Source organism: Dermochelys coriacea, chromosome 5 (genome assembly GCF_009764565.3).
Source record: "Dermochelys coriacea isolate rDerCor1 chromosome 5, rDerCor1.pri.v4, whole genome shotgun sequence".
Lineage (NCBI taxonomy): Eukaryota > Metazoa > Chordata > Testudines > Dermochelyidae > Dermochelys > Dermochelys coriacea.
The window spans coordinates 117,376,705-117,402,867 of record NC_050072.1 but is presented as its reverse complement, the minus strand read 5'-3'; the positions used below and the strand labels follow the sequence as shown (position 1 = coordinate 117,402,867).

General features: G+C 42.2%; 1 protein-coding gene across 3 annotated transcripts in view; it reads left to right on the top strand.

The window, feature by feature from the left end:
• Nucleotides 1-26,163, top strand: part of MOB3B (MOB kinase activator 3B) — a 146,035-nt gene that overhangs the window by 94,184 nt on the left and 25,688 nt on the right. For all 3 annotated transcript variants that reach the window (XM_038403658.2, XM_043514938.1, XM_038403659.2), the window contains exon 3: nt 24,301-24,503. In XM_038403658.2, the coding sequence (XP_038259586.1) occupies nt 24,301-24,503 (203 nt within the window). The remainder of the gene's footprint in view (nt 1-24,300; nt 24,504-26,163) is intronic.

The window sequence follows — 26,163 nt, the reverse complement described above, 5'->3', positions numbered from 1 at the left end:
TGCTAGACTGAAGAGTCCATTATCAAATATTTGTTCCCATGTATAGGTACTTATAGACAGATCAAGTCACCCCTCAACCTTCTCTTTCTTAAGCTAAATAGTTTGAGCTCCTTGAGTTGTCTTCCTTTTCTACGGTATATCAGATAATACCACCATAGGATCTCGTTCCTCCTTCAGCAGTGTTAGACACAGCTGCCAGCTCCTTCTGGTAAGGGTATTAGTGCACCATAGCTGCACTCTATGTTGCCTTCACTGCATTAGGGATTAAGTTTTGTTATAACAAACAGAAAGAGTTCTCTGTGACTCAGCTAGTCAAGACACTTGTCATTTTTTGTCTTTGCCTCAGTTCCAGTCTAGTTTAGAATACACATGAAACAGGATTAATAGGTCTCACTCTGATCTACAGTGAAGACTTGTTCAAATCCATGCTTGTTATTTATCACATAATTCCGCATATTTGGCTGTCTTTGTACAGGAGAGATTCAGGGCTGCAATAGTGAAGGGTTAGGGTAAGAATTCAAAGTATGTTAGCAGGTCTGGATTTTCCTTATTGAAACATTAAACTTCATTAAACCAATAATGATTAATAATATCTAGCACATAATCTCACAAGGAAGCCATGTTGTTGCTCATAATATGGGCGCTGACCCAGCAAAACACTTAACCATCTGTGTAACATTAAGCAGAGGTTTAAATCAATCCCTGTTCAACAAGTATTTAAGCATGTGCTTCAGACTATTGCTGAATTGAAGCAATGTCATCTCTAGTGTAGTGGTGCATTTAGCTAGACTGTAGGTCTCAAACAGTGTAGTAGTAAACAGACCTGGTAAGGAACAAAGAACACCTTCCTGCAGCACTGTAAATAAAGTTGCCCTGGAGTAATTTTTAAAATGGTATGCTGGAAAGAAGGTTTCCATTTAAGATTTCAGGAAAGGGGATTGGGATGATGGTGGCAAGCTGGCAAAATGTCTCTGGTTGTCTGCAAGGGTGGGAATATGTTACATGATAGAAACGTAGAGGAAAAAAAATACAGCTACTTTGTCTAGAGCTGACTGGATTCCCCCCCCCCCACAGAAAATTATGGCAAATATTAAAAGAAATCAGATTTTCAGCCTCAAATTTTGAATTTTCATCAAAAACAAATTGTGCTGAAAAAGCAAAAAACAAAACAAGACCCCACCAGACAACAACAAAACAACCCTTTAATTATGCTGACCAAAAATATCCTAAGGAAAATCAAACACTTTACCTAGACATTTCTGGTTAGTCAAAAACCTAATTTTCCATTGAGAAATTTCAAAGGGAACTTTTCAACCTGCTCTGCTCTTTTGGTGTGATATCAGTGTTAGTTAAAAGTGAAGAGAAAAAGCTGTCAGGCTAGTGAATGTATGTGGGTGTGGAGGTAAGGAAAAAAATCCAAGCTATTACAATATTGCCACTCATCATTAAGGATTTGGGGATGCCTTGCTGGCTCTAGTCACCTCTGACTCCGGTGACCAAGTGAGAGAAGGTTTCTCTCATTACCGTTTGTTTAAATTTCAAACAGCTGTTCTTTGCCCACTGCATTGTAGTGAGGGTTTACAGTACTATCACCATTCAAAATTGTGAATCAGGCCCCCCCAAATTATGAGAGATTAAAAAAAAATGTTGATTTCTTCTTTCTTGTTTTCTGCTCTTTGAGTCCTTTGGGTTCATGTTTTCAAGCTTATCTCTGTAACCTCAACAGACTCCGGTCGTCGGTGGTCGGGATCAAACCTGGAGCTTCTGGAGCTAAGTGCATGAGCTGCTGTTAGCAGATTCATTAATCTCTCTCTTTAAGTGGTCTCGGTGCCACTAGATGGGACAGAGCACCACACCCAGGAGGTATGTGGGTTACATCTGCAGCCACGAGGGCTAGAAACTTCACTTTGTTTTGCTTTTAATGAAAACGGAGTTTCTCGTGTAATCTTGTGACTCCAGGAGCTGGGGCTTTTAGAAAACACCAATTACTTGAAGAGATAACTTTTAGACTAAAAAAGAAAAGGAGTACTTGTGGCACCTTAGAGACTTATAGTCTCTAAGGTGCCACAAGTACTCCTTTTCTTTTTGAGAATACAGACTAACACGGCTGCTACTCTGAAACCTTTTAGACTAAGAAGACGGGGCTTAAAAGCAACCTCTCCCCCTCCCTTCTTTTCCCTGGAGATCTGCCAAGTTTGGTAGGAATTACAATAAAGGTTTCTAAGTGCGTTTTCTGAGAACTTGAGTGGAGAGATGTCAAGCAACTGAATCTCTTTCATAACTGTTGCCATGCAGAAATATTTTTTTCTTAATAATTAAAATAACTTGTGATGACATGACCCATGTTTTGATGCTGCTGAGCCACCTCCATTTAGAACAGGCCAAGGAATTTCTACTTAAAAATCAGTAATCAAGGCTCTCAGGAATTCCAAGGTCCCCAGGCAATTAAATGGTATTTATGTTTTTGTGGAAGCCAGAAATTATTCTCCTTATTATTACGGAGGAATTTTCCATTTAGATGTGCTATTGAATGACTTTTCAGCACCAGGCACATTCCACATACGGTAGACTTTTCTGCCTTTGTTAGATAATCCCAATGATTCTTCAAAAATCTTTTCCTTGTTGCTGGGTAGGTTGTTGAAGGAAAGGCAGAAAAGAAGTATTTTCATGTTCACATCTAGTACTAAAAGAACTTTAAGGATGAGTTTCTTACCTTGAATTAAGCAGGGACAACTCCATTTCTTTCAGGGCTCACTTTGGCTCTGAGGCTCAAAATTCTATAATAATTGGGTGCTACAGGCAGGTAACTTGTTTTTGGATAATTATAATTGTATTTATTTACATATATTGTTTACTGCTGTTGAAATTCACTTGACCTGTGGAGCATCTAACTCAGCTGGGCGACCCCTTTATTCAGCTACCCTTAAATAGAGTGTAGAGTTATTTATCTAGTAAAAATCATTGGTTAAGGTCAGGCTAATACAACGTTGGAGATTAGTTGCATTTTTCCTTTTTCTAGAGATTTGAATATGAAGAAATTCCACTCAGAGCCATTATATTTTACCCCGTGGCCATAAAGGTGATGGTCTGTTGCTTGATGACTTTCAGGGCCTGCTTCCCATTAAATCAGTTTCAAAGCTTTTGTTGACTTTCAGGAGCCCTTAGTATTTTAAGTTAGAGGCTTTCCTTTTAGACATATGTCGCACAAATGTATCAAAATTGTCACCACCCCTTTGAGTGGGCACTCTTAAATCGGTTTGAGTGCCCTATGCTGACTTAGCCTAAGTTGGTAAGGAATCAGTAGGGAAATCTTACAAATCTGAAAGTGATTTTCGATAGCTATCGGAACTGAAAACAGAACTGAGTGATCTCAGCATATGCTCAGAAATATACACTTAACACTTAAGATCATTTTTCACTTGTTATATCATCTTATTTACACCTTATTTAGCTCCTACATTTTGTCTCTCAGCATTTTAACCCGATCCAAAGCCTCTTAGTGTCAATGGGAGTCTTTCCATTGACTTCTCTATGCTTTGGATCAAGCCCTTAGTTCTTCAAGCTCAAGTGGTCCACTTGGAGACCCCTGTACGTTTGCAATGGTGTTTTCTTAGTGTTGTGGATGGTGCTAGAAATGTCTGATACAATGAAACAGTTCACAGCACCTTCTCTTCCTCCAGCTAGTTTGGTTGCATCAGGACTTTATCTGACCCTCAGTCTATGCACCAGAGGCATCACGAGAAACAGGTAGGCTAGCACCCCAAATAATCATATGGGGATAATGCATTTGCAGCAAGGAGGAGGTCTTTAAATATAAATAGAATTACTGTTCACTTGAATACAATTTAAAGACAGTTGTCTGATATTTTAGGGGTTTTTTGGTCTTCAGCTGGTGGATTCATTCAGTTTTATGGTCTCTTCCACTGGATGTTTTTTAATGCTTTTCTTTTACAGAAAACATTCATTGTGTTACACCTAATCCCAATGCTATTATCAGGCTACTATAAAAACACAGAGAGTTAAACAGATAATATAAAGTTTTAAAAGCCTTTAGTAGCCCTCACCCTTCAGGCCTGAGGCAGTCTGTAGAATTCTCTGCCATCAGACGACATAATGACAAACCCATGGGCCAGATGATGGTCTCAGTTGTGCCAATTAAATCCACCAAAATCAATGACCCAGATTCTTCTCTCATTTCCACTGGTGTATATTTGGATTAATCCTGCTCTTGGTTCTAAACTTCCTGGGTACTGTTAAACAGCTGTCTCTTCCACTTCAGGAAGTGGCTGCATTTCATGGGAGAGTGAATTGATTCCTCTATAATTTGCAACGTGCCTTGTGATCGGTCCTGAGAAATTGCCCATGTAGACCTAAGATGTTATTTTTATACATATAAGAGTCTGTGGAACTTAACAGAGAAACTAAAGGAGTAATTGGAGCTAGACTCACCACAAGGGGGACACCTGAGCTATGATACTGAATCAGTAACTAAAACTATTTGGACATATTTCATAATTGCTTACTGAAAATCAACCTAAATCAAGTATGTATCCTAAGAGTAAAAATCGAGTGTTGGGAACATTTAATTTCTTCAGTAGGGATATCTCCTTTTTCCTGTTCCGTGACCTGTATTTTTAATTGCTTTTGTGAAATTAAGAATCTAAATGAAATTGCCAGTATTAATGTCACAGAATGGATTTTGGCTGGTGTAAGAATCGAGATACTTATTGTTAATTACCAGCTAAGTGCATCTCAGAGACAGCAAAATGTTTTTCCTGGCTTTGAGCACATCTGCAGTCATTTAATGGTGCAGGTACCAACTTGTTTCCTCTGATATTGTTTCTCTCCAGCTGGGATAGTCCCAAGAGACAGTGAGACTGTGAAAGTTTAGTAATGTCACCCATTATTTTGGGAGATAATTTGGAAAGTGGTGACATTTCTCAACCACTCAAATGGTTCTTTGGCCTTTTCATCCCACAAATAATGGGTTTCTGGTAAGGTGTCGTGAAAACATGCAAGAGCTTGATTGGAAGCCTGTTGAAGTGAATGGGAATCTTTCCAATGATTTCAGTGGGCTTAGGATCAGGTCTTTGCCATCTACCCTTTATTCTTGCCCTGCAGTTCACTTTGGGGAAGTGATTTTCACCTATTTTAACAAGGGTTCCCAGCAAAATCATTCTACTTTAATGTGTGACTAAACCCCACATTCTAGGGGCATGAATGTCTGCAGAGTGGAAGAATGGGGAACTATTTAAACGAAACCTCTTCCCCATAACCAAACAAGAGGATAATAGTTATTAAACTGTGTGTCATCTGGAGAAGTTTCTGAGCATATTGACAGTATGGTGCAGTATTCCGCTTTTGTAATTTTGAAACAAGGGTGAAGACCTCATAAACAGAACAAGATTTTTTTTGTTTTGGTACAGCTGTTGTTGGATGTAATCTGATTCTTTCCGGAAGCTTTTTGATGGGCCCTGGAGGTCGAGATGATTGAGCTGTATCTAAAGAGGCAGGAAAAATACCAAAGGTGTGAAAGTCACCCCAACCGTCCCTTCAGTTTGGTGTCAGAGTTTTAACAAGGCCCTCAAAGGAGATCACTCAGAGCACACTCTATTTTGTCACTGCTTTGGGCACAAGATTGTTGGAAGTAAACCATGTTAATGAAGTAAATAAAGTAGGAACACTGTATTGTCCAGTCAGCTCCCTGTCAGCTAAGGCATCGTCTTGATTGATTTTCAACTCCTGTATGACAAGCTACATATATATCCTCTTTTGCATCTGATTCCTCTGCCCTCCTCCAGTCTTTTCCCCCTAAAACACTGAGACACACTTCAGAGTGTAAAATTCTACACACACCTCACATATAAATCAAAGTTTGTTCATCTCAATGAGATAGGGAACGTGAAAGTAATTCAGATATTTGGGATAAGCAAGGGACCTTTCAGTTTATTTGCAAATGTCTGACATATGACCACAGCTCAGAAGCCAGGAGATGCCCCGATCATCATTTTCTCTCACCCATTTTCCTCCAGGCTGTGTGGATAAGGTAAAGAGATCTGTTTTCACCTCTCTTACAACTCCTCCTTAATCACAGGGTTATATGTATTCTAAAAAATCTCAAGAACTAATGGGATAACAACAAGTCTTAAATTTTTAAGGCTAAAAGGGACCACTGTGATCATCCAGTCTGACCTCCTTCATGGCACAGGCCATAGAATCTTGGCCAGTATGTTTGGAGTGTTCTTCCCCGCCCTGTAAGTGGCCACTATCAAATTTAGTAATGTATGGCTGAATTTGAGCATATCTTCCAGAAAGGTATCCAATACCAATTTGAAAAGACACCAAGTGATGATGAGTTTACCACTTTCCTTGGTACGCTTTTCCAATGACTAGTTACTCTAACTGGTAAGAATTTTCATCTTATTTCCAACTGGATTTTTTCCAACTTCAGCTTCTAGCCATAGGATCAAGTTATGGCTCTTGTACTAGATACAGCCTAGATTAAAGGATCCAAGAATGTAAGATATCTTCTTCCTGTGTAGATATTACAGATTAGTGATCCCCAAACTGTGGGGCATGCCCACGTAGGGGGCCACAGAGGAATGTTCGGGGTGGGGCGGAGCCCTGGCCACCCCCATGTGAGGGTTGAGAGGGGAGTGCCACCCAGCCTTGCTCTGCCCTGAGCTCTGCTCAGCTCCAGCTCCAGCCCAGTTTCTGGCCATGGCTCTGCTCCCGGCCCCAGCCATGGCTCTGCTCCCTGCCTCATCTTCTCTTTGATAGGCTAAATTGGTTGAGCTCCTTAAGTCTCTCATTGTGGGACATATTTTCCAGACCTAAAATTATTTTTGTAGTTGTCTTCTGATAAGCAAGGTTTGATTGTTTATGTTTGTGTGTGTGTGTGTGTGTACGTGCACGCAGCCAGGCTCTGATGGGTTATAATATATCATTCTGTAAGGTAACATTGGCAAGATAAGTAAATCTTTTTTTTTTTAAATCTCATTAGTAAATAGCAATTTGTTGCTAAGGGTTTTCTACTTTTTCATTGTAAACTAGAGACCTAGAAAAATCATATCTATTTAGAGACTAATATGGCAGATCATAAAATTTACTATGCAGCTAAAATGAGATGTGAGTAAGTAACATAATTTAATAATTCATGCAATTGAGTCAGCGAGAAAGGTGACTGACCATAGCTGCACGGCCATCTAACGTATTTAGGTGTAATTTAGCTGGGCTACAGTAGTAATTTTTTTTCCCCACTGATTTATGTCTTTGAGCCCCATTGCTCCATGAGAGAGTGGAGAGCTCATGCTACTTAATTAATTTTCACACTGTTTATCCTTAATACTACAGCACCCTGTGACAGCAGCACTTATGGGTAGGATCAGCCTTGGAGAGCAAAAAAGAAAATATCCTATTAAAGTAAATACAGCATTCCTTATGAATTCTATCTGTAACGCAGAGCATTATAGGAGACTGATGAATCCACTCTTACAGCATGCCCATAAATGAAATAATCACCATATGGATATTTCGGGAGGAGAAAACCTCTGCATACAGCTTGTCTGATTCTTTCGTATTGCTGCCATAAAACGTAATAAAAATATTTTATGTGAAAGTTGGTAGAGTTGCTTCCAGCAGAATGTATCTAAAAGCATCTCCATTACCCAGCAATGAAATGTCTCCATTGTTTTTTATGACCATAAGAAGAAAATCCGTGTGTAGCAAATACTGCACACAGTAAATCAAAATCAAAGCTGCTTTTTTTCCCATTAGTAGTAGCTAGAGATGCCACTGGTTTGGAAAAGGAAATTGATCGGAATACTCCATACAGAAGACAAGACAAACCAAGCACTTGAATAACCAATATACTGTTCACGCATACTAGAAATTTCTCTTGGGCTTTAGTCCACAGTGAAGATTTGATAACACGTGTCCTCTTTTTCTGCCCTTTCATGTATCTAAATACTGCCATTTGCACTTGCAGTAAATGATGGATTCAAAATTAGAGACTACTTCAGCAAAATACGTCACTACATCACCTCCCTTTTTTTACTTTCTGCATACTGGAGGCATGCACTCATGTGGTTGTGATAGAGGAAAGCGTCAGAGAACATTGGTTGGGTCGAATTCAAACCTGGCATGACTTTTCTGAGATGATCGCCACTTAAACCATAGTCCAATTTGGCTTTCTCTCTGAAGGCCCCGTGGCTGCTACTTCCACGGTGAATGATCATTCTGGAAGTTCCTTTAGTCTATCATGCCAGACAGCTTTTAAAGACTTCATTAGGTGCCACAACGAGCTAATAAAATATGTCAGGGAACATCTGATAAATTGTAAAAACAATTCCAGAGGTTACTGTCAACCCTTAGGCCTGAGATGGCTTTAGAAAAATAAATGAAACACTGTTTCCGATGACAGATCTGTATCTCCTTCATAACTGCAGTGAGAAGTAATCCCAAATAAGCTGTTAAGAATATTTGCTTTTGCAGCAAACTGGCTATGGGGGGAATGGGACGGGAGAGAACAGGGGAGAAGATTTGTATGAATCATTAACTTTTGTATGCAATCTTTAACTTGTTTGCTTTAGCTGATCTCTCTCTGAATCAAGTTATATATGAACAAAGGATTTACTAGATCAGATCATTGGTTCATTAAAGGCAATGTCCTGCAGCTATCAGCTGATGCATAATACCCCCATAATGCACATAGCAGATTCTGACAAACTGACTACAGTTGTTAACCCACGACTCTCTCAGCCACAAGAATTGCAGAGACTAACAAATTTATTAGAGCATAAGCTTTCGTGAGCTACAGCTCAAAGTACTCCTTTTCTTTTTGCGAATACAGACTAACACGGCTGCTACTCTGAAAAGAATTGCAGAATAGCTTTTAAAAAAAGAAGCCTAAAATAACATGCAGTTACCCTGGAGCTTGTGTAGTGAGTAGTTCTCCTTCCATGCTCGTACTCGGCTACTTCCCCTGATTTGTCATATGCCCCCCTCCACCTCTGTTAAAGATGACACATTGGGTGTGTGTATCCGGGGCTAAAAAAAAAGCCCTCAGCATAGTCTCAGATCCTGGGTCAGCTGACTTGAGCTCACAGGCTGGGGGGCTATAAAATTGCAGTGTAAATGTTTGGGCTTGGACTGGAACCCAGGCTCTAAGACACCCTCTGTCCTCGCTGGGTTTCAGAGCCCCAGCCTGAGCCCGCATATCTACACTGCTGTTTTTAGTACCACAGCCGGAGCCCTGCAAGCCAACTCAGTTGACCTGGGCTTTGAGACTCACTGCTGTGTGTCTTTTATTGCAGTGTAGACATACCCTTACTTGATAAAATAACTGCAGACGATATTGCTCTGGTGTGGCTCCCTTTGAAATCCATGGGAATAGCACCTGCATTATAGTAGTGGAATTATACTTCAGGAATGTGCATGGTTATATCCGTTTGAGAGGCAGATATGGATGCTGCAGTAGCTGCCAGGCCACCTGCACTCTGACTAACTGGAAGATCAGGCATCTCCGCACCACTCACATCCTCACTGGGGCTAGAAGGCTCCCCGTGAACATTTGTGTCCATGTATCTCAGGAGAGCTCCTTCCTGCTTAGACAGAAAAGCTTCCTTTGCTTGCTTTCTTTTTCTAATGCTGCCCCCCCAGGGCGTTTTCTTCTTTCACTCATGACTGCTGTTCTGTGCCAGCTATAGTGGCTCTCAACACTCAGTTGAAGGGGACAAATAAGCAGGCTAGTAGCAGGGCCTAAGTGAGGGAAGATATCAGCGTCTTAAGGGCCTAACTGGCTCCTACTACTTCAGTTGACGGCCTGTTCTCCTCAAGTGGGTTCAGGGAAGCAGCAGGAAACAGGAAGCTCCCTGAGAAGCTGGTGTTAATCAGTCCAGGCTCCTGGGGGTGCTAGGAGGTACATAAGAGGCTCCTCCTCCTCTCTCTCCCTGCAGCTCCTGCTGCTTTCTGTTACTCCCTCTCACCTTCCTCCTGCCTGCCTGTTATGTGTCTTGTGCCCTCCTTCCTCCAGCCCAGCTCTCCCCCATCTCTGTGCATCTCGAGCAGAGAGAATCCATATGCACCAGCAGCAGACACATTTTTCTACACTCTGGGTCCTAGTGGTGCCCTGTCTGGCACCTGAGGTGGCCTCCTCAATTTGCCTCATGGTAAGGCCAGCCCTTGCTGTCAGAAACATAGGCATGTCTCTTGTGATGCCATGAGAAGTATGTCCAGGGGCAGTTAATTTTGCAAACAAACTGTACAAATTTAGTGCTGGTGAAAGGGTTTGGCCATATAGCCCTGAAGATTAAAGTCCTCTGTTTATCCACAGAAGCAGATGCAGCAGGGGCAGCTGCAGTGAAACTGTCTCTGTGCTTCACTGCTTTACCCCTCGTCTGGAAAGAACCTCCAGGAATGAGAGGGAAGATCAATCTCCATCCCCATTCATTCTTTGGCCTCTGCTTAGACTGCCACTTGTGATAATGCTGTGAGCCCAGGTCCCCTGGGAACTAGATCAGGAGTTCTCAAACTGGGGGTTGGGATCTATCAGGGGGGTCTCAAGGTTATTACATAGGGGGTGCAAGCTGTGAGCCTCCACCCCAAACCCCCTTTTGCCTCCAGCGTTTATAATGGTTTAAATATGTAAAGAAGTGTTTTTAATTTAAAGGGGTGGGGGCCAGACACACAGGCTTGCTCTGTGAAAGGGGTCACCAGTACAAAAGTTTGAGAACCACTGAACTAGATGGAGACCAATGAACAGTTAAACTCACCAGTGCAGCCAAGGGGGGGCACAGGTTCATGCAAAATGTAGGGGGAAACTAGACAAATTTTTTCAACTGCCCTAATAAAAATGTTTGCTATTTCCACTCTCAGGGGATAATTATGGGTGGATGGATAGAATATAACTGAGCAAAGCAAAAGTCATCTGTAGCAGGAGCATATTTTAATCCTTTCTGTGATGATGAAAAATAACACAGCCCACGTGAATTACTGATGTTTAGTGCTGCTCTTTAAAAGTTATTATTCCAGTGGGTCATTAGCAGTGCAAACGCAGCATAATCTGACAAGCGGAGCAGCACTGGAGCTGCCTTTTGCCACATGGATCTAGTAGTTTAATGGGTAATAAATAAAAAATGAGGACCTGTTGAGTCGTGCCAGGATTTATATTTGTCTTGTGGTTCTGTTTATGGCCTTAGAGGTTTAATATCCCTCTGATATAGGAGGGTTTCACATATGGAACCATCTATATTAAGTGGAGAGCTCTCTTTGTATAGATATCCCCGTGCTTCCTTGGTGGTGATGCTGTACTGTAATGTGAAGTGGATAGATTCTTAGATACTAAGGTCAGAAGGGACCATTATGATCATCTAGTCCAACCTCCTGTACAACGCAGGCCACAGAATCTCACCCACCCACTCCTGCGAAAAACCTCTCACCTTTGTCTGAGCTATTGAAGTCCTCAAATTGTGGTTTAAAGACTTCAAGGAGCAGAGAATCCTCCAGCAAGTGATCCGTGCCCCATGCTACAGAGGAAGGCGAAAAACCTCCAGAACAAGCTGCTAGAAAATCTAGTATTCTAACTCAGTCACAGATGTCAAGCATGACCTAAGGGATAAGGATAGAAATAAGGATAGAAATGAATTCAACTGAGAGAATCTGCTTAAATGTAGGAATACTGCAGAAAATAAAATGAAAGATGAGTAGTTGGCTGGGGTTGTGTGCTTTCAGGTTGGGATCTATATAACAGGATATATTCTGCTGCCTTTAGGGGACCTGGGGTTTATCTGAGTCGACCATGACCTGCACAGATCAGCTGGAGGGAAACTGCTCAATGCACCATAAAAAAGTTACATAATAGTCAATTTTTGTTTGTTTGTTTTTAGAAAGCCTATGTACAAAACAAAAAGTCCTTCTACATGTGGAAAATGTCCCACTGTGCAAAGTGATAATTCATACCAAACATGAGAAGATATCACCATTCTCTGATGTGGAGCTTGATTTATGCCCACTTAATAAGCTCAGTATAGATTCATATGGCATGGTCTTAATATTTATGGTGCTCTGATTAGCAAAGCCTAGGATGTTTATATCTAATGATGTAACAGGACTAATGATGTAACGTCTAGTGGTTGTGCCCATGGTGAAAATCTCAGAGGGGAAGGGACACAAAGCATTCTGCTTGGAAGGTGGAACTCCTTCCTGGGGGAGAGGAAAATGCAAAACAGGAAAATAGAAGCACCCCTGTGCAGTGATGAAGACTGAAGATGGGGGACACTGGATGGAAACAAGTAACAGTAGCTGATCATAGTCCGGTCTTGTGATTTAGGCTAAGGTTGTCCACCCAGCAAGACTTTGGGGTTTAATGATTGATGTAACTCATCTAGCCCTAGGCCCATCAGTACTGGACCTATGACACTTGTTTATTGTCTCAAGTTATGTGCTTGATACAGAAATCCCTGGGTGAAATGCTATACCTTGAATTATGGAGGAAGTCAGATTAGATGATCAGAATGGTCCCTTTCTGGCCTTAATAATCTATGAAACTGTGATAGTGGGAGAGAAAGAAACAACGTATGGACAGCGCAGGATTTTTTCTTGATTGTTGGTTCCCAGTTTTGGCCCAACCCTCTCTCCGAAGACAAAGAGCCAGATCCTCACCTCATGCCTGTAGATTTTAGTAGTGCTGTTTATGCTAGCTGACTATCTGCCCCTTTCTTAACAGACAGTTAATAGCATAATAATAATGGTGAAAGAAAAATCCTAATTATTCCCAACTCTGGGTTTCCAAGTGATCTGATAACAGTGTGTCTTGTTTAGATTATAAGTGAACAGACGGTCTGTCTTCTGTCTTGTACATGGCCAAACACAGTGTCATCACTTAACACAGCAGTTCTCAACCAGGGGTCTGGCGCCTCCTGGGGGGCAACAAGCAGGTTGCAGGGGATCCACCAAGCAGGGCCAGTGTTAGACTCACTGGAGCCCAGGGCAGAAAGCCAAAGCCCCGCTGTGCAGAGTTGAAGCCTGGGGCCCTGAGCTCTGGCACCTGGGGATGAAGTTGAAGCCTGAACAACTTAACTTTGCAGGGGCCTGCTGTGGCATGGGGACCCCAGGCAATTGCCCTGCTTTCTACCCCCTAACGCCGGCCCTGGCTTTTATATGCAGAAAACCAGTTGTGGTGGCACAGGTGGGCGATGGAGATTTATAACATATGGGGGGAGGAGGGCAGCTCTGAAAGAAAAAGGTTGAGAACCCCTGACTTAACAAATATTACTAAAGTGACTCCTCAGGTATGTGTACGCTGCAAAGAACAACCCACAGCGTTGAGTCTGAGAGCCCGGGAAAACTGAGTCAGTCTTGCAGGGCTGTGTTGATGTTTGGGCTGGAGCCCATGCCCTGAAATCCAGCACGGGGGACCCAGGATCCAGTCTGAGTGGGAACATCTGCATTGCTTTTTTAAGCCCTGCAATGCAAAGCTCAAGTCAGCTGACTTGGGCTCTGAGACTTGGTGCAGTTGCTTTTTCTTTGCAGTATAGGTATACCTTTAATTTTCTGTTTAGTATGTAAATATTGTGGTGATGGCTGCACTAGAAATAGGCTAGATAAATGATGTAAACACATTAAAAGGCTAAATATTAGTCTACTGTATCTTTTAGAAGGTTAATCCCCTTTTACGGCAGCTCCATCCTGGACTGCTGAGGTTTGCTCTTCTCTATGCGTTTTAAAGTTTGTTTTTTTACACTCAAAGGAGTTGGCATCACAATAGGTTTGCCTTCTGAAAACGCCACTCAGAGGCTAGATGTGGGCCCCTTTCCTCTAGCTGCAGGATGAAAATAGCTGATTAATAGTGTGTTTTTAACACTGGGGAACTCAAGCAATTTCTTTTCTTCTGTTAAGGCAGATACAAGTACAAACAAATGTTAAGGCTACATACGTGCATGTGTGCAGCTTTTATATTTATATATATATATATATATATAATATTTATTGATTTGCAAAAGTGTAGCCCTTTCCCTCTTTGTGTGAAAAGAAAAGGAGTACCCGTGGCACCTTAGAGACTAACAAATTTATTAGAGCATAAGCTTTCGTGAGCTACAGCTCACTTCATCGGATGCATTTGGTGGAAATTGTGCTCGTCACCATGGTAACAGAGTACTGACAGGTAAGTTACTACAGCATCTCTTAGTGTCATGGAAGTTTGGGTACTCCTGTCTTAGTAGTTAAAGTTCTGTGGTGTAAATGCTGTACTCTGAGGTGTCCCCAAACACAAAGCCTCTTGTGTGAGTGAACTTCCCCAGTCACGTGTTGGGAGCGAGACAGGACAGTCCAAGAGGACACATGAAACTTTGGTCTTCCATCTGACCGTTTCCCCTCCCTTTAACTTTCTCAAAATGAGACCAATTCCAAGATGCTGCTGACTGAGTGAGTTCATGTTTGGGCACTGGTCCCAACCACCCTGTGGATGAAGATTATAGATTCACTCCCTGTTATGACTGTCTTATAAACACTAGAAGTGGCTGTGTTGGACACGTTTTATATCCTTTGACAGGGTGTGTCAGTGTGGTGAATTCTTCAGGGATTGGTTCTGACAGATAAAAAAGAGAGGAGGGGAATGGCTTCCTAAAGACTTATTCCTCCATCCATTGTTTGAACAGTATGGTACCTGCAGGCTCCCTCAGAAAGCTGTTTCAGAGTAGTTAGCACAATCTGGTATCGCATCAGGGCCTGAGGTAATCCTTCCCAGCTCCCTGCCCCCAGACAGCTACTTCTGAGATTTATCTTGTATCACTCCCAGTCTGGAGCCATCGAATTCATACTGACAGCTGTACCGTCACAAATCTCAATGTGGTACCAGGAAAGAGACAAGTTTATGAAAATAAACATGTTGATTTAAAATTATGATATGCTTTTTTTTTAAAGGGCTGTTGAAATGGCTTCATTTTCTAGTCTGCGTGTGCACTAAATGGAAAACCAGAATGTTTGTTTCTAAATATACTGGGTGTTACTAACAAAAATAAAGACTCTGCTGACAAAGGATACAACCACAGAGGAACGTCGAGGCAGTGTTACTGCTCACAGTGCCAGAAGAAGCATTTTGAGGACAAAGTTATTTAATGAACCTATGGCTCCTCATGCAGTGGGGATGTTAATCTTGATGTCTTGCCCAAAGTCCTTCGTGGGGCAATTACATTCTGTTTACCTAAATTCCCCCTGCAGGTTCATCTGAAGATGCTGTTCTTCTCTTCATGCGCTTCATGCGCTTCTCTTATGCTGGGTGCTGCTAAATGGTTACTGCATTCCTCCCCCAGGTGGCTGCATTTCAGTAGTGAGTGATTCAGGGTGGGGGTGTGTGTGTGTGTGTGTGTGTGAAATATTTTGGGACCAATTGGAATAAGAGGAATAATATATTAATGCTGTATAAAGGCGCTCAAATGCGGAGTGCCACAGAGTTCCATCATGTCACCCTGCTTAGTTAATATGCATCTAGAGCTGCTTGTGGGGGCTAGTGTGTTATGATTTGCAGTGACATGGATACATGGCTCTGTCCTTCCTTTTCATTGCACCCAGTGCCTTTACTGTGCTAAGGTCCACAGATCCATTACAATGGGTACTTAAGCCTGTTTACAGCCTTGAACCAGAGCTGTCAGTCACTGGTAGCCTGGAAATGCCCTTCCTTCTCAAGTTCCCTTCAGTTTTTCTGCTTCCACAGTGGCTACAGGCTCAGCTAGGACCCTGCCGCCCCCCTTGCTACAAGCTTTTGAAGATCCCTTCCTATATATATACAGCATCCATTGAAATGTAGCCCGCTCTCATTTGAGAGGGCAGCAACCAACTGGCACACAGTGCAACTGGGAGAAGGTGAAATCTTGGCCAAGGACACCAGGTTAAATTTGCTTAGGAAAACAGCCAGGGAATCTTCAGAGTCCACACACAGGCGAGAGGATTTAAGCCCTGATTCCACTTACTTCAGTGGGATTTGTGTTTTTAGGTTTTACCCAGAAGACACATCTGACTAGATTGTTGTTAAGCTAGTTGAACAAGCGAAAGAAAAGTACATCATCCTCTTCCTGACTTGTGGCGGCAGAGTTGTCTTCAAATCTACTGTAAGACCAACCAGAGAAGATGCTTGCTGGTTGGATATAGACGGGTTTCATTTAATGGAACTCTGACCTTTTGTTCTTCTATCTGCAACAGGAGAACAGAATCCATCTGTCTAATGTACTTACGTTTCTGTAGCCCATCAGTATGGTATCTGAGCATCATTAGCGTACGGGAGTAAACAATAGCCCAACTAGTGATTTCATTCATTGAAGGCACATCAGATGTAATTTGAGAGCAGCAGCATTTTCATCTGCCTGCTAATGGCATTCCTGTAAAAATAAGTAGTAGTAATTATTGATCTGTTTAGAAATGGTGATCACAGATTAGTCTGTTTTTCTTTCTTCTGGCCCAGCTGCTGTGATAACAGGCAAGAGGGCAACATCGAGAAGGATGCAAGTACATAGTAGCCTGGTTTATCTCTAACCACTTGCAGCTGTCAGCTCATTTTGGGGAGGAACAAAGTCCCGCAACACTGGGGTTGTTTTCCTTGGCACTTGGGGCAGACGCTTCCTTGAGTAACACACAGAGATAACATGAAACATCTGCTTGGAAGGTCTGATGCTTCACAGAAGAGTTTCCAGGAGCAATAGCTTAGGGCATCTTTCACAAGACTCTTGTTTGGGGCTGGTGGTAGGAGGAAAGGGAAGGAGGGGAACGGGAATATTATTCCTTGCTCCTCGTTACAAAGCTGAGCATTTTGAAATGGCATGTTCTCAGTCTCTTTGACAAGGGGCGTCTTTCTTTTCCTATGTATATTTTTAAGTGAAGTATTGAGAATGAATGAATGATTTCTACAACTTGTGGAAGGATTTTCACTTATGCAGTGTTATTTCTGTGCACAATCACCAAGGGACTCGCCAAACTCTCCCAGATAGAACTAGAATGAAAACAAAACAACAAACACAGAAACAGACATTTTTGATCATTGCAAACATACTATTAGGATCCCAGAATGGGGATCCTGGAATGGGGATTTATTTTCATTCCATGTCATGTGGCAGGTGTACATCATTCAGGAACCTTACACAGACTTACCATCTATGTAACAAGTCTGAAATGTACAGCCGGTTTCCTCAAAAACAAAAATGTCAGACCGTATGGAGGGTGGCTCTTTTTCCCATGTAGACTAAGGACTTTGTAGACCTTTGGACTTGACATTTTGCAGGCCCTTTGGGAGTTCTGCAGAAGTTGAGATAGGGAGAGGCATCAGAAGGTCTAGTCTGAGTTTTTAAAATGGAACCCCTTCCCATTCAGCTCAGGGCCTCTATTCACCCTGGCTACATTTGGTCCTGTGGTACTTGGGGGACACCAGCAGTGTTTGAACCCAGGCTCTTCCTCACCACAGCACATACCTCTATCATGTGAGCTAACAGACCATTAATTGGTGGGAGTAATAGGCTGCTATCCTCTAGTTGACCCTTCCCCGGCAAGGGATGTGTTACACACTTTTCCATTGAAATATATAATCTGAGGTACCACTTATCTCATTAGCTGGTAGCAGTACTAGACTGTTATCCTCTAGTCTTTATGATTAAATGGGAAAAGTGTACTGAAATTTGTGTTGTTGTAACATTAGGTCATGATTTGGAAAAACCTGAATACCAGCTATTAGAAGGGAATGTGTCACTCACTTTACCAGTGTATTAAATAATCTGGGGGTCAGGTGTAGGTGCACTCACCCAGCCTGGCTACAAGATCAAAGTAACTTTGTGCAAACCGTGAAGTTGTGTCCTGTTTTGGATAAAACCTGTAGAGATAAGGAGAGATGAGGCTGTGTTTGCAAAGAAGAAGAAAACTTTTTTCAAATTCAAAAAAAGAGAGAAGTAGTGCTCTTACTCTGTTCTTCAGTAAATCAGGCTCTGAAGTTCTTACAAAGCCTCTCTGAAGTTAATGGGAGCTTTTCAGATCAGGCCCTTCTCAGTGCAAGCAAACAGCAACAGAAAAACGGGGGAGTATGGACAAGAGAGAGTGGATATAAAATAAAACTATCTTGTTTTTATACTGCACCCACCACCGAGGTAGCCAAGCGCCTCTGATATACTTGACCTTTGTATCCCCAGAGAATTGTTTATGGGTTTTGTGTGTATCCGTGCAAGGATAGAACCAAAGGAGCTTGAACTGCGTGGCTGGAATGTTTGAGAGCCGTTTGCATAACTTGGCATATTCTTGGGACATAATCGGGAGCCCTGGGACTCTGAACTCTAGGTTAAGAGAGAGAATCTTTCTGTTGCTCCCCTTCTCACACAGCACTGAGCCCTGGCTCAGTTTGCAGCTGAATTGAAGCCAGTTAGCTCATCCAAAAATCCTTTTTTTTTTCTTCAGCAAGTAGCAGCTAGCTCAGAAGTTCCACTGTCGTCTTTTTGTTGTTCTGCTTTTTAATATCCATAGTTCAACAATTTAATCCAGTGCCTTTGTGCTTCCTCTGCCTCCAATATCCTTTCACTTATATTAAGATCGTAATCTCCTCTTTTGGAATTTATTATATTAAAAAATAGTGTCCAACTGTTTAAATACTTTTTTGTTGTTGTTGTTGTTGTTTTTGGGGGTTTTTTTACTACAAACTGCCAGAAAAGGAATGATTGAATTTGGGCTGTGTGTCAGATAGAGGATTGTGAAGGAGAGGAAGGTAAATAGTGTTGTTGATAAGCCAAGTTAGTGACAAATGGTGATTTACCAAGTCAGAGATCTAAGTGAAATCAGTACAAGTGACTCCTGATAACTGATAGTGTTCCACAGCTGGTTTAAGTCTAAACAAACGGATGCTGCAATGGGATCAAAACATCTGGCCAAATTCTGTGCTTGCACATCCCAATTTAAATCTGGAGTAACTCCACTGGCTTTTTAATGTTGATGTTAGTGGAGTTACTCTACTCAATCTTCAAATTTAGGCAGACGCTGAAACCTGGGAGCATTCATTTTTTTGCTGATTCGGATAAAACAGAGCAGGAAGGCGGTTGACATTTGTTCAGTGTAAAGCTGCAGCCACCTCTATCCACTGAGTGTTTACATTGGTATGTGCCAAATCCTGAGGTCCTACTCAATTGATCAGCCCTCAGTCAGGCAAAATCCCAAGGAGTAAGGACCTCAGGACTAAGACCACAATTAATGGCCCATGAAGTAGGAAGAAATATATTTAACATGCTAGTATTGCATGTTAACATGAAAAGGATTTAGTGGGAGGGAGTATAGCCATAAAGCCACTAGATAAAAGCAAGCTTAAGCCAGTGATCTGATCATACACTGCAAACCAAAACACAGACCTGTGGCTTGGCAAGTGGAATTCAAATGATTTCACTTTCTAATATACAGTGTTGTGAATTCCCTGACGCTCTAGAAATGGATGAATAATACCAATGTGTTAATCTGTGATGGAAATTAGATGCCTTAGTCCATTTTACATCTACAGTAAGTGCAATGGATTTTGTAGGCAACCTGATTTCCAGAGGTACTGAGCATCCACAACTGAAGTCCAGAGGAGCTGCAGGTGTCTTAGGGCTGTGAAAATTGGCCTCATGTAGGTAGTTTTATGGTAACACTGAACGTGTGCGACCTTATGGCCTACTTCTCTATTGCTCTACCCCTTGATTGTCCTTTACACCTCTACAAAACGAGTGCAAAGTGCATGTAAAATGCCACCAACAGGAATTCTCCACTCACACCAGCGGTAGGGTTATACACGCACATCTGTAAATCGGCACACAGGGTGCAAGGCAGTAGCGAATCAGGCCCTTTGCCTTTGTTGGTTTGATTTATTAAACTAATGGTAGCTAATTAATAATGGCCTATGAGTTTCTTCCTTCATTTTGACAGTATGCTAGCAATGACGTAACACTCAATCCCACAGGAAAGGGAACTAATTACTCTCTATTATGGAGCATGTCGAAACAACAGAATACGGGGCCATGGAGAATTCACGCTTAATCCATCCGAGCAAACCTGTCATAACACAAGTCAATCCTAGGTGATTTCCTGTTCAGACCTTAATGTTTCATAAATATATTTTACAACATTTTCTTTTGGAGATCTGTGTGGTTTTTTTTAATTTTTGGAGTACAGTAGTGGGGCAGTCATTCATGGAGTTAGGCAACACTCCAAAGGCTGAAATTTGATCCACCTTATTAGCAAGTGGCTAATTGATGTCCCTCTCATTTCCTGATTCATTGTATTCACTTGGCCTGAGAAGATAAGTAATTGGGATCATTTGAAATAATCATGGCTGTTCTTAAGGGCCCTTGGATAATTCTACCCATTTTGACAGGTTTCAGAGTAGCAGCCATGTTAGTCTGTATCCGCAAAAAGAAAAGGCATACTTTTGGCACCTTAGAGACTAACAAATTTATTTGAACATAAGCTTTCGTGAGCTACAGCTCACTTGCATCCAATGAAGTGAGCTGTAGCTCACGAAAGCTTATGTTCAAATAAATTTGTTAGTCTCTAAGGTGCCACAAGTACTCCTTTTCTTTCTACCCATTTTGATTCAGATATTGCTGAGGCAGTCCGATACAGTGCCATTTCCTCAAAATCTCAGTTTTGTGGGGTCAGAATTCACAGCTCCAACACTGCATGCTCTGTGCATTCGGAGTCCAGCACTTTTTACAGAAGGATGGCAGTTATGAGTTGATAAGCCTATGGTAGCCAGCTCTGAACCCCCTGCCTTTGGCACCCAGAGAGAGAGAGTGTGTGTGTGTGCGCGCGTGCGTGTCCACGTGTGCCAGAAGTGGAGTAAAGGACTGTGATTCTTGGCAACTGCTACAGGCTGCTGGTCTTTTTTAAACATTATTTACATCCCTAATCAGCACGTGTTTGGGCTTTCAACTGGTCTGGGATGGTGGAGGCAAATGGAAAGGTGATGTGGAACCCCCTTCTCAGCTGTGCCAGCTGTAAACTCAGGACAGCTAAGGATTGAGCAGTATGGGTACATTTCAGTTAGGTGCATGGAAAATTATAATGGGAGGTAAGGGAGCTCTCCACCTCCACCATCTTGCAGAATCCGGCTTTCTCTCTCGTTCCCAATCCCTAGCTCTCTCACTTGTAGTGATGTTTTTTTTCATGAACATTGATATGAACCATTCCTGTCTTGCCAGATTTTGTGATCGGTGGGTGGAAGCATGAGACAAAATAGAGAGGACCTCACCAGTGGTCTTGTTTCCCATTGATTTAATGGAGCCCAATCTTGTTAATCCAGGTTTAGCCACAGCCTGGGGATCCAAAAGCTTTCTGAAGTTATCAGCTTCATATCACATGTGTATTACTGAGTCGTTAATCTGAAAGGTTTTGTTCCATTTAAATTTGAACAGACATGACATTTTGACAAATGATTTGGATTAACCATTTCTGAGTGTAGGTCATCAATGCATATGGTAGGAAGGGGACATGTTCTAGTGGTCAGAGCAGTGGATTAGGGATCAAGATCCCTTCTAGGTTCTATTCCTGAGAGTCCTGGATATAGGCCCCATTCTGTGCCCTTGTACAAGTTACTTAAACCTATCTGCTCCCCTTGTTCATGTGACATGCAGGATAACAGATGGGCATTAATTTACACAGCAAAGGACCAGGGAAGGTGGCTGTGGAGGGAAAATGGAGCTATGCAACCATAACATAGACTACATCGCCACTGTTAAGAGCTTCATATAAATAACTGCATACACCAGGTTTTTTGAGTTCTGCAAAACCTTGGAGCTATACTGCATATTCTTGAGCACCATCTAATGTCACTGTATCTATTAACTATTTACACATACACCAAGATAGAGCTCTTTTGTAACAGCTGCCACCAACTCCTTTCCATTTACATTAATGAGAAATGCTGCAAACACTATGCTGTGTATCTGGCAGAAATGAAGAAGGACTTGGGGATCAGCCACTTTATGCTGTTTTCCAAGGTAGTAGAAGTGAGGTGCGATTTTCCCTATAATTAATGCTGACCACAGCAGCATTAACTAACGTGGAGCAGCCTGTGCATTGGGATTCAAGCATTTGAAAATGGCTCCAGTTGTTCTGGAGTCTCAGTATGTCTTGATGAGTTGCAACAGACCAGCCGCCAACATGAGCTCCATCAGAAGGGGAATTAGTCCACCCCTTTCTCTTTTCAAACAGTGGATCGGCTGGCAATGTGCCTTCACAGGTTTCCTGCAGGATGTCTATATTTTTCCCATCTGTTCAGTGGGTTTATGTGGCCATGTCCCTTCTCCCTCCACGAGCTTGGAACTTGCTCTTGCAGAAGTGGTTTCTGCTTTCTGGATTTGCATATGTTCTTTTGCCTCTTTCATACTCTTCCATGCTTATTTATTTGGCAGTCCTTAGCCTCTGTGTGCTTCAGTTTACTCATCTGTAAAATTGGGATAATATACTTTCCTATAGCACTCTCACAAGGATGATGTGAGGATTGAATAATATTTTAAAGGAGAAGAACAGATGCTTTCAACTAAAATTAAATGTAAATAAGTGGCAACATTACTGAGAGTGCTGTCTGGACACTTGTGTTTAGAAGTGGAGGAAGGAGATCCTGAACATGGGCTTTTCCCTATTTGGTTTTGTCAGCCTTGTGTTTGAGTTACTTATAGAGAAGATATATTTTGTATCACCAAATATTTAAAAAGGAGTAAATCTCCTTATATAAATGCCTGGTTTGTTTCTCGGTGCCCAGATGAATCATTTGGTAATAAATCAAGCAAAGGAAAAAAAATTAGTGTTTTCTCCCTTTTGAAATAATTCGAAACGTACACAGCGGCTGCCTTCACATCAATTGCTGTATTGTATAAGTGCAAATGTAACCGTAAAGCACTTCAGAAGGGGTATAAAGGAATAGTAAGGAAAACTCTAGCGCAGTTGGAACAAAAGTCTGTGAGGGGAGCTGCAGAGTTTCTAATTACAGCTGTGCAAAACTTTCATGACACAACCCCAAGCCCAGGTGAGTATACCCCTGGTGTTGACATTCATTCTGAACCTGAAACTTAGACCAGGCATTTGTGAACCTTTAGAGGGAAACTACCAAGTTTCAGATGAGCCCGGCCACGTTTGAAATGAACCTGGCCATTGCGTGATATCTCTGCAAAACACAGTGAATATAACTTTTGCTGTTGGATCTGATCAAACCCCAGAATCCAAGCAAAAATCAGGAGGGCGCGCAAAGCCATGCAAAGTGACTATGTGATAAAGTTCACACTAATATACTTCGCAAGGCTGGCTCTAGGTCAGATTTTTAGATGGGGTGCTGGAAAATTGCTTTATCTCTACATCTGCTCATTAGGGACCTGATCCTGTGAAGAGCTGAATGCCTTCAGCTTTTACTGAAGTCCAATGACAACTGAAGATACAGAGCACCTTGCAAGATCAGGTTTCGTTTAAGAGAATTTTGAGGTGCTTTTCAGTACTGTGTTATGGATGTTTGGCTGTTCCCTTGCCAGTAGCTGCAGCAGCAATACTTGCTTTGGAGTGTGCGCCTATTCATTATAGTGCATGGGACACTGGGACAGCTGTCCCAACTTTATAAGAGACATTCTATTAAAATAACAGTTGTAAAAGGTGCATAGAATAGGGATGAAGGTTGAAAAGTGACTGGAGCAGTCTCTTCCACCTTCGACTTTGTATAAAGATGGCAACACAGTCAATAAGATCCATCCCCTGGAACCAAACTCATCACATGTATCATGGGCTTAATCTCATTGCACAAAGAACCGTGTCCTGGAGCTGAAAATGATTTGTGTAAGCAAGATAGTACGCTTGGGAATCAGATTCATACTCGTACACATTACGAGTCTGGCTCTGCCCCCATTAAAGTAAATGGCAAAGCCCTTGTAGTTGTCTGTGGGACCAGTCCCAGTACCTATGATCTTGATCCAGCAAAACACTTAAGCTCATGGTCACTTTTAAACATGTGAGTAATCACAGTACCTGAGGTAAAAAGGTAAGCACAGGCATAAATAGAGCCCTGCAAATCTGCAGATATCCACTTTGGATCTGTAGATGTAGATCTCCATGGACCGTGGATGGATGAGGATCCAAATGTTATATCTAGAGCCCTGAAAATCTGCGGATATCCGCTTTATATCCACAGACCGTGTTTGCGGATCGGATGTGGATAGAAATTTTGTATGTGCTCAGAGCTCTAGGTGTAAGTGCTTTGCTAGATTGGCGCCTATGTCTGAATCTTCAGAACTCCCTTTCAGAAAGCAATTATCCTCCCTTCTTTGTTCACAGGTGTTCCCTTTCCAAAGAACTTCCTTCAGATCTGCAAGAAGATCCTGTGCAGACTGTTCCGGGTATTCGTTCATGTCTACATTCATCACTTCGACCGCATCATCATCATGGGAGCTGAGGCCCATGTCAATACCTGTTACAAGCACTTTTATTACTTTGTAACAGAGCTCAACGTCATAGACCGCAAGGAACTAGAGCCTTTGGTAAGTGGTAATATACAGCCTAACGTTGTGGAGAATTCTCCTTTTCCTCTCCCTTCATTGAGCCTTTTCCAAACCTGTCACAGTTGATTTCCATTAGGAATGAAATGTCTGTGTTTCAAGACAGACCATTTAAATAAATGAACTCGTGCCTCTGTCAATGGGCCAGTTCCCTTTGCTGCAGCATTTACAGTTGGGGAAGTAGTAAGAATAGAGTGCAGTGTGTGCGGGGGGACTGGGAGGGGAGGGCAGAGGTGACCTGTATAATGGTGAACTTTGGATTTCCTTTGTAATAATTATGTAGGTGTTTGTGAAAGTAGTGGGTGTGCTGCACTTGGATTTATTCACTTTCAGTCAGAGGTTCAGACACTTGAAGCACAACAAAACCAGACACTTCCCTTGACTTAGGAGACTTGGCTCTAGATAGATCAGTGTTTAATTTATTGTTTCCAAACATTAGATTCCAGAAATGGGAAACACTTTCACTATTTCCTGAAGGTTTAAAAACATCTTAGAAAGAGAGAAGAGGGAAGGTTCAATTTGGAAAGGGGTTCTCTGTGCAAATGTTAGCACTGGGCCCGTGGGCACGTTTAGAATGGATGGGGCTCAGGGTTCTCCACAAGTCAGAAGTTGCAATTCTGTATCCTATAAGTTATTAATAAGTGTTAGCACTGTTCTGCTTTTTTAATGGTTAAATGCACATTACGAGCATGGCTGACCAGAAATGTGACCCTGTGTGTGTAGAAAGCAGATGCTTGCATGTGTGTCTGTGTCTCTGTGTGCATGTATGCACATGTGCAAAAAGTAGAAGCCTTTGTGTGTATTTGTGTGTAAAGTAGATGCCTCTGTTTGTGTGTCAAGGAAGGGTTATGTGTTTATGTTGACTGGAGCAGGAAATGTGGCGTGAGACAAAGGAGACGCAAGTTTCCCAATGGTCCCCAGAAAGGAATGACCAGTTAAGAAATTTCCCTTTACGATATTAAGTAATCCACAACATCCCTGCGTTGTAGGTACCTGTTATGCCAGTGTTACAGATGGGAAAGCTTAAGCACAGAGGGGATGATTCTCTGTTGCCCTGTGACTCCTTTACACCATACTGGCAGCATAAATGGGCCTTAAAGGGGTGAAAACAGGCCCTTGAGGATACAGCTACAGAAGAGAGGGCTTTCCCACTGGCATAGAGATGCTAAAGCAGCTCCACCTCATCCCCCATCTCTATGCCCAGCATGGGGGACATATCAGAGGCAAGAGATATGAGAGGTAGACCAGAGCGTGTTTGGAGAACACTGCTCCACAAGTTAGAGCAGTCCTGAGGTCTGTGCTGGCTGCAGAATAGAGAGAGAGTAAAGGCAGTTTTAGTTGTAAAACTCCCTTATTCCTGAATTCGGCCAGAGTGACGAAGGAGCTTGCCCAAGTCCAGAGTGAGTCAGTTGCAGAGCGAGGAATGTAATCCAGCTGGTGATATGTCCATTGTGTGCAAATCCTCTTGCATTCCAGCAATCTGTTCCTGGGAATGGAAATTCTGTTTAGAATTCTGATGGAATACAGCAGCTTCAAAGAGGTTATGTCCCTGACCTGCATCAGGAAGTACCATGTCAGCAGGCTGATGGAGCCTCACCTGCTCTTGCTGCCTCTCTTCCAGAATCTTCTTGGCAACTATCAG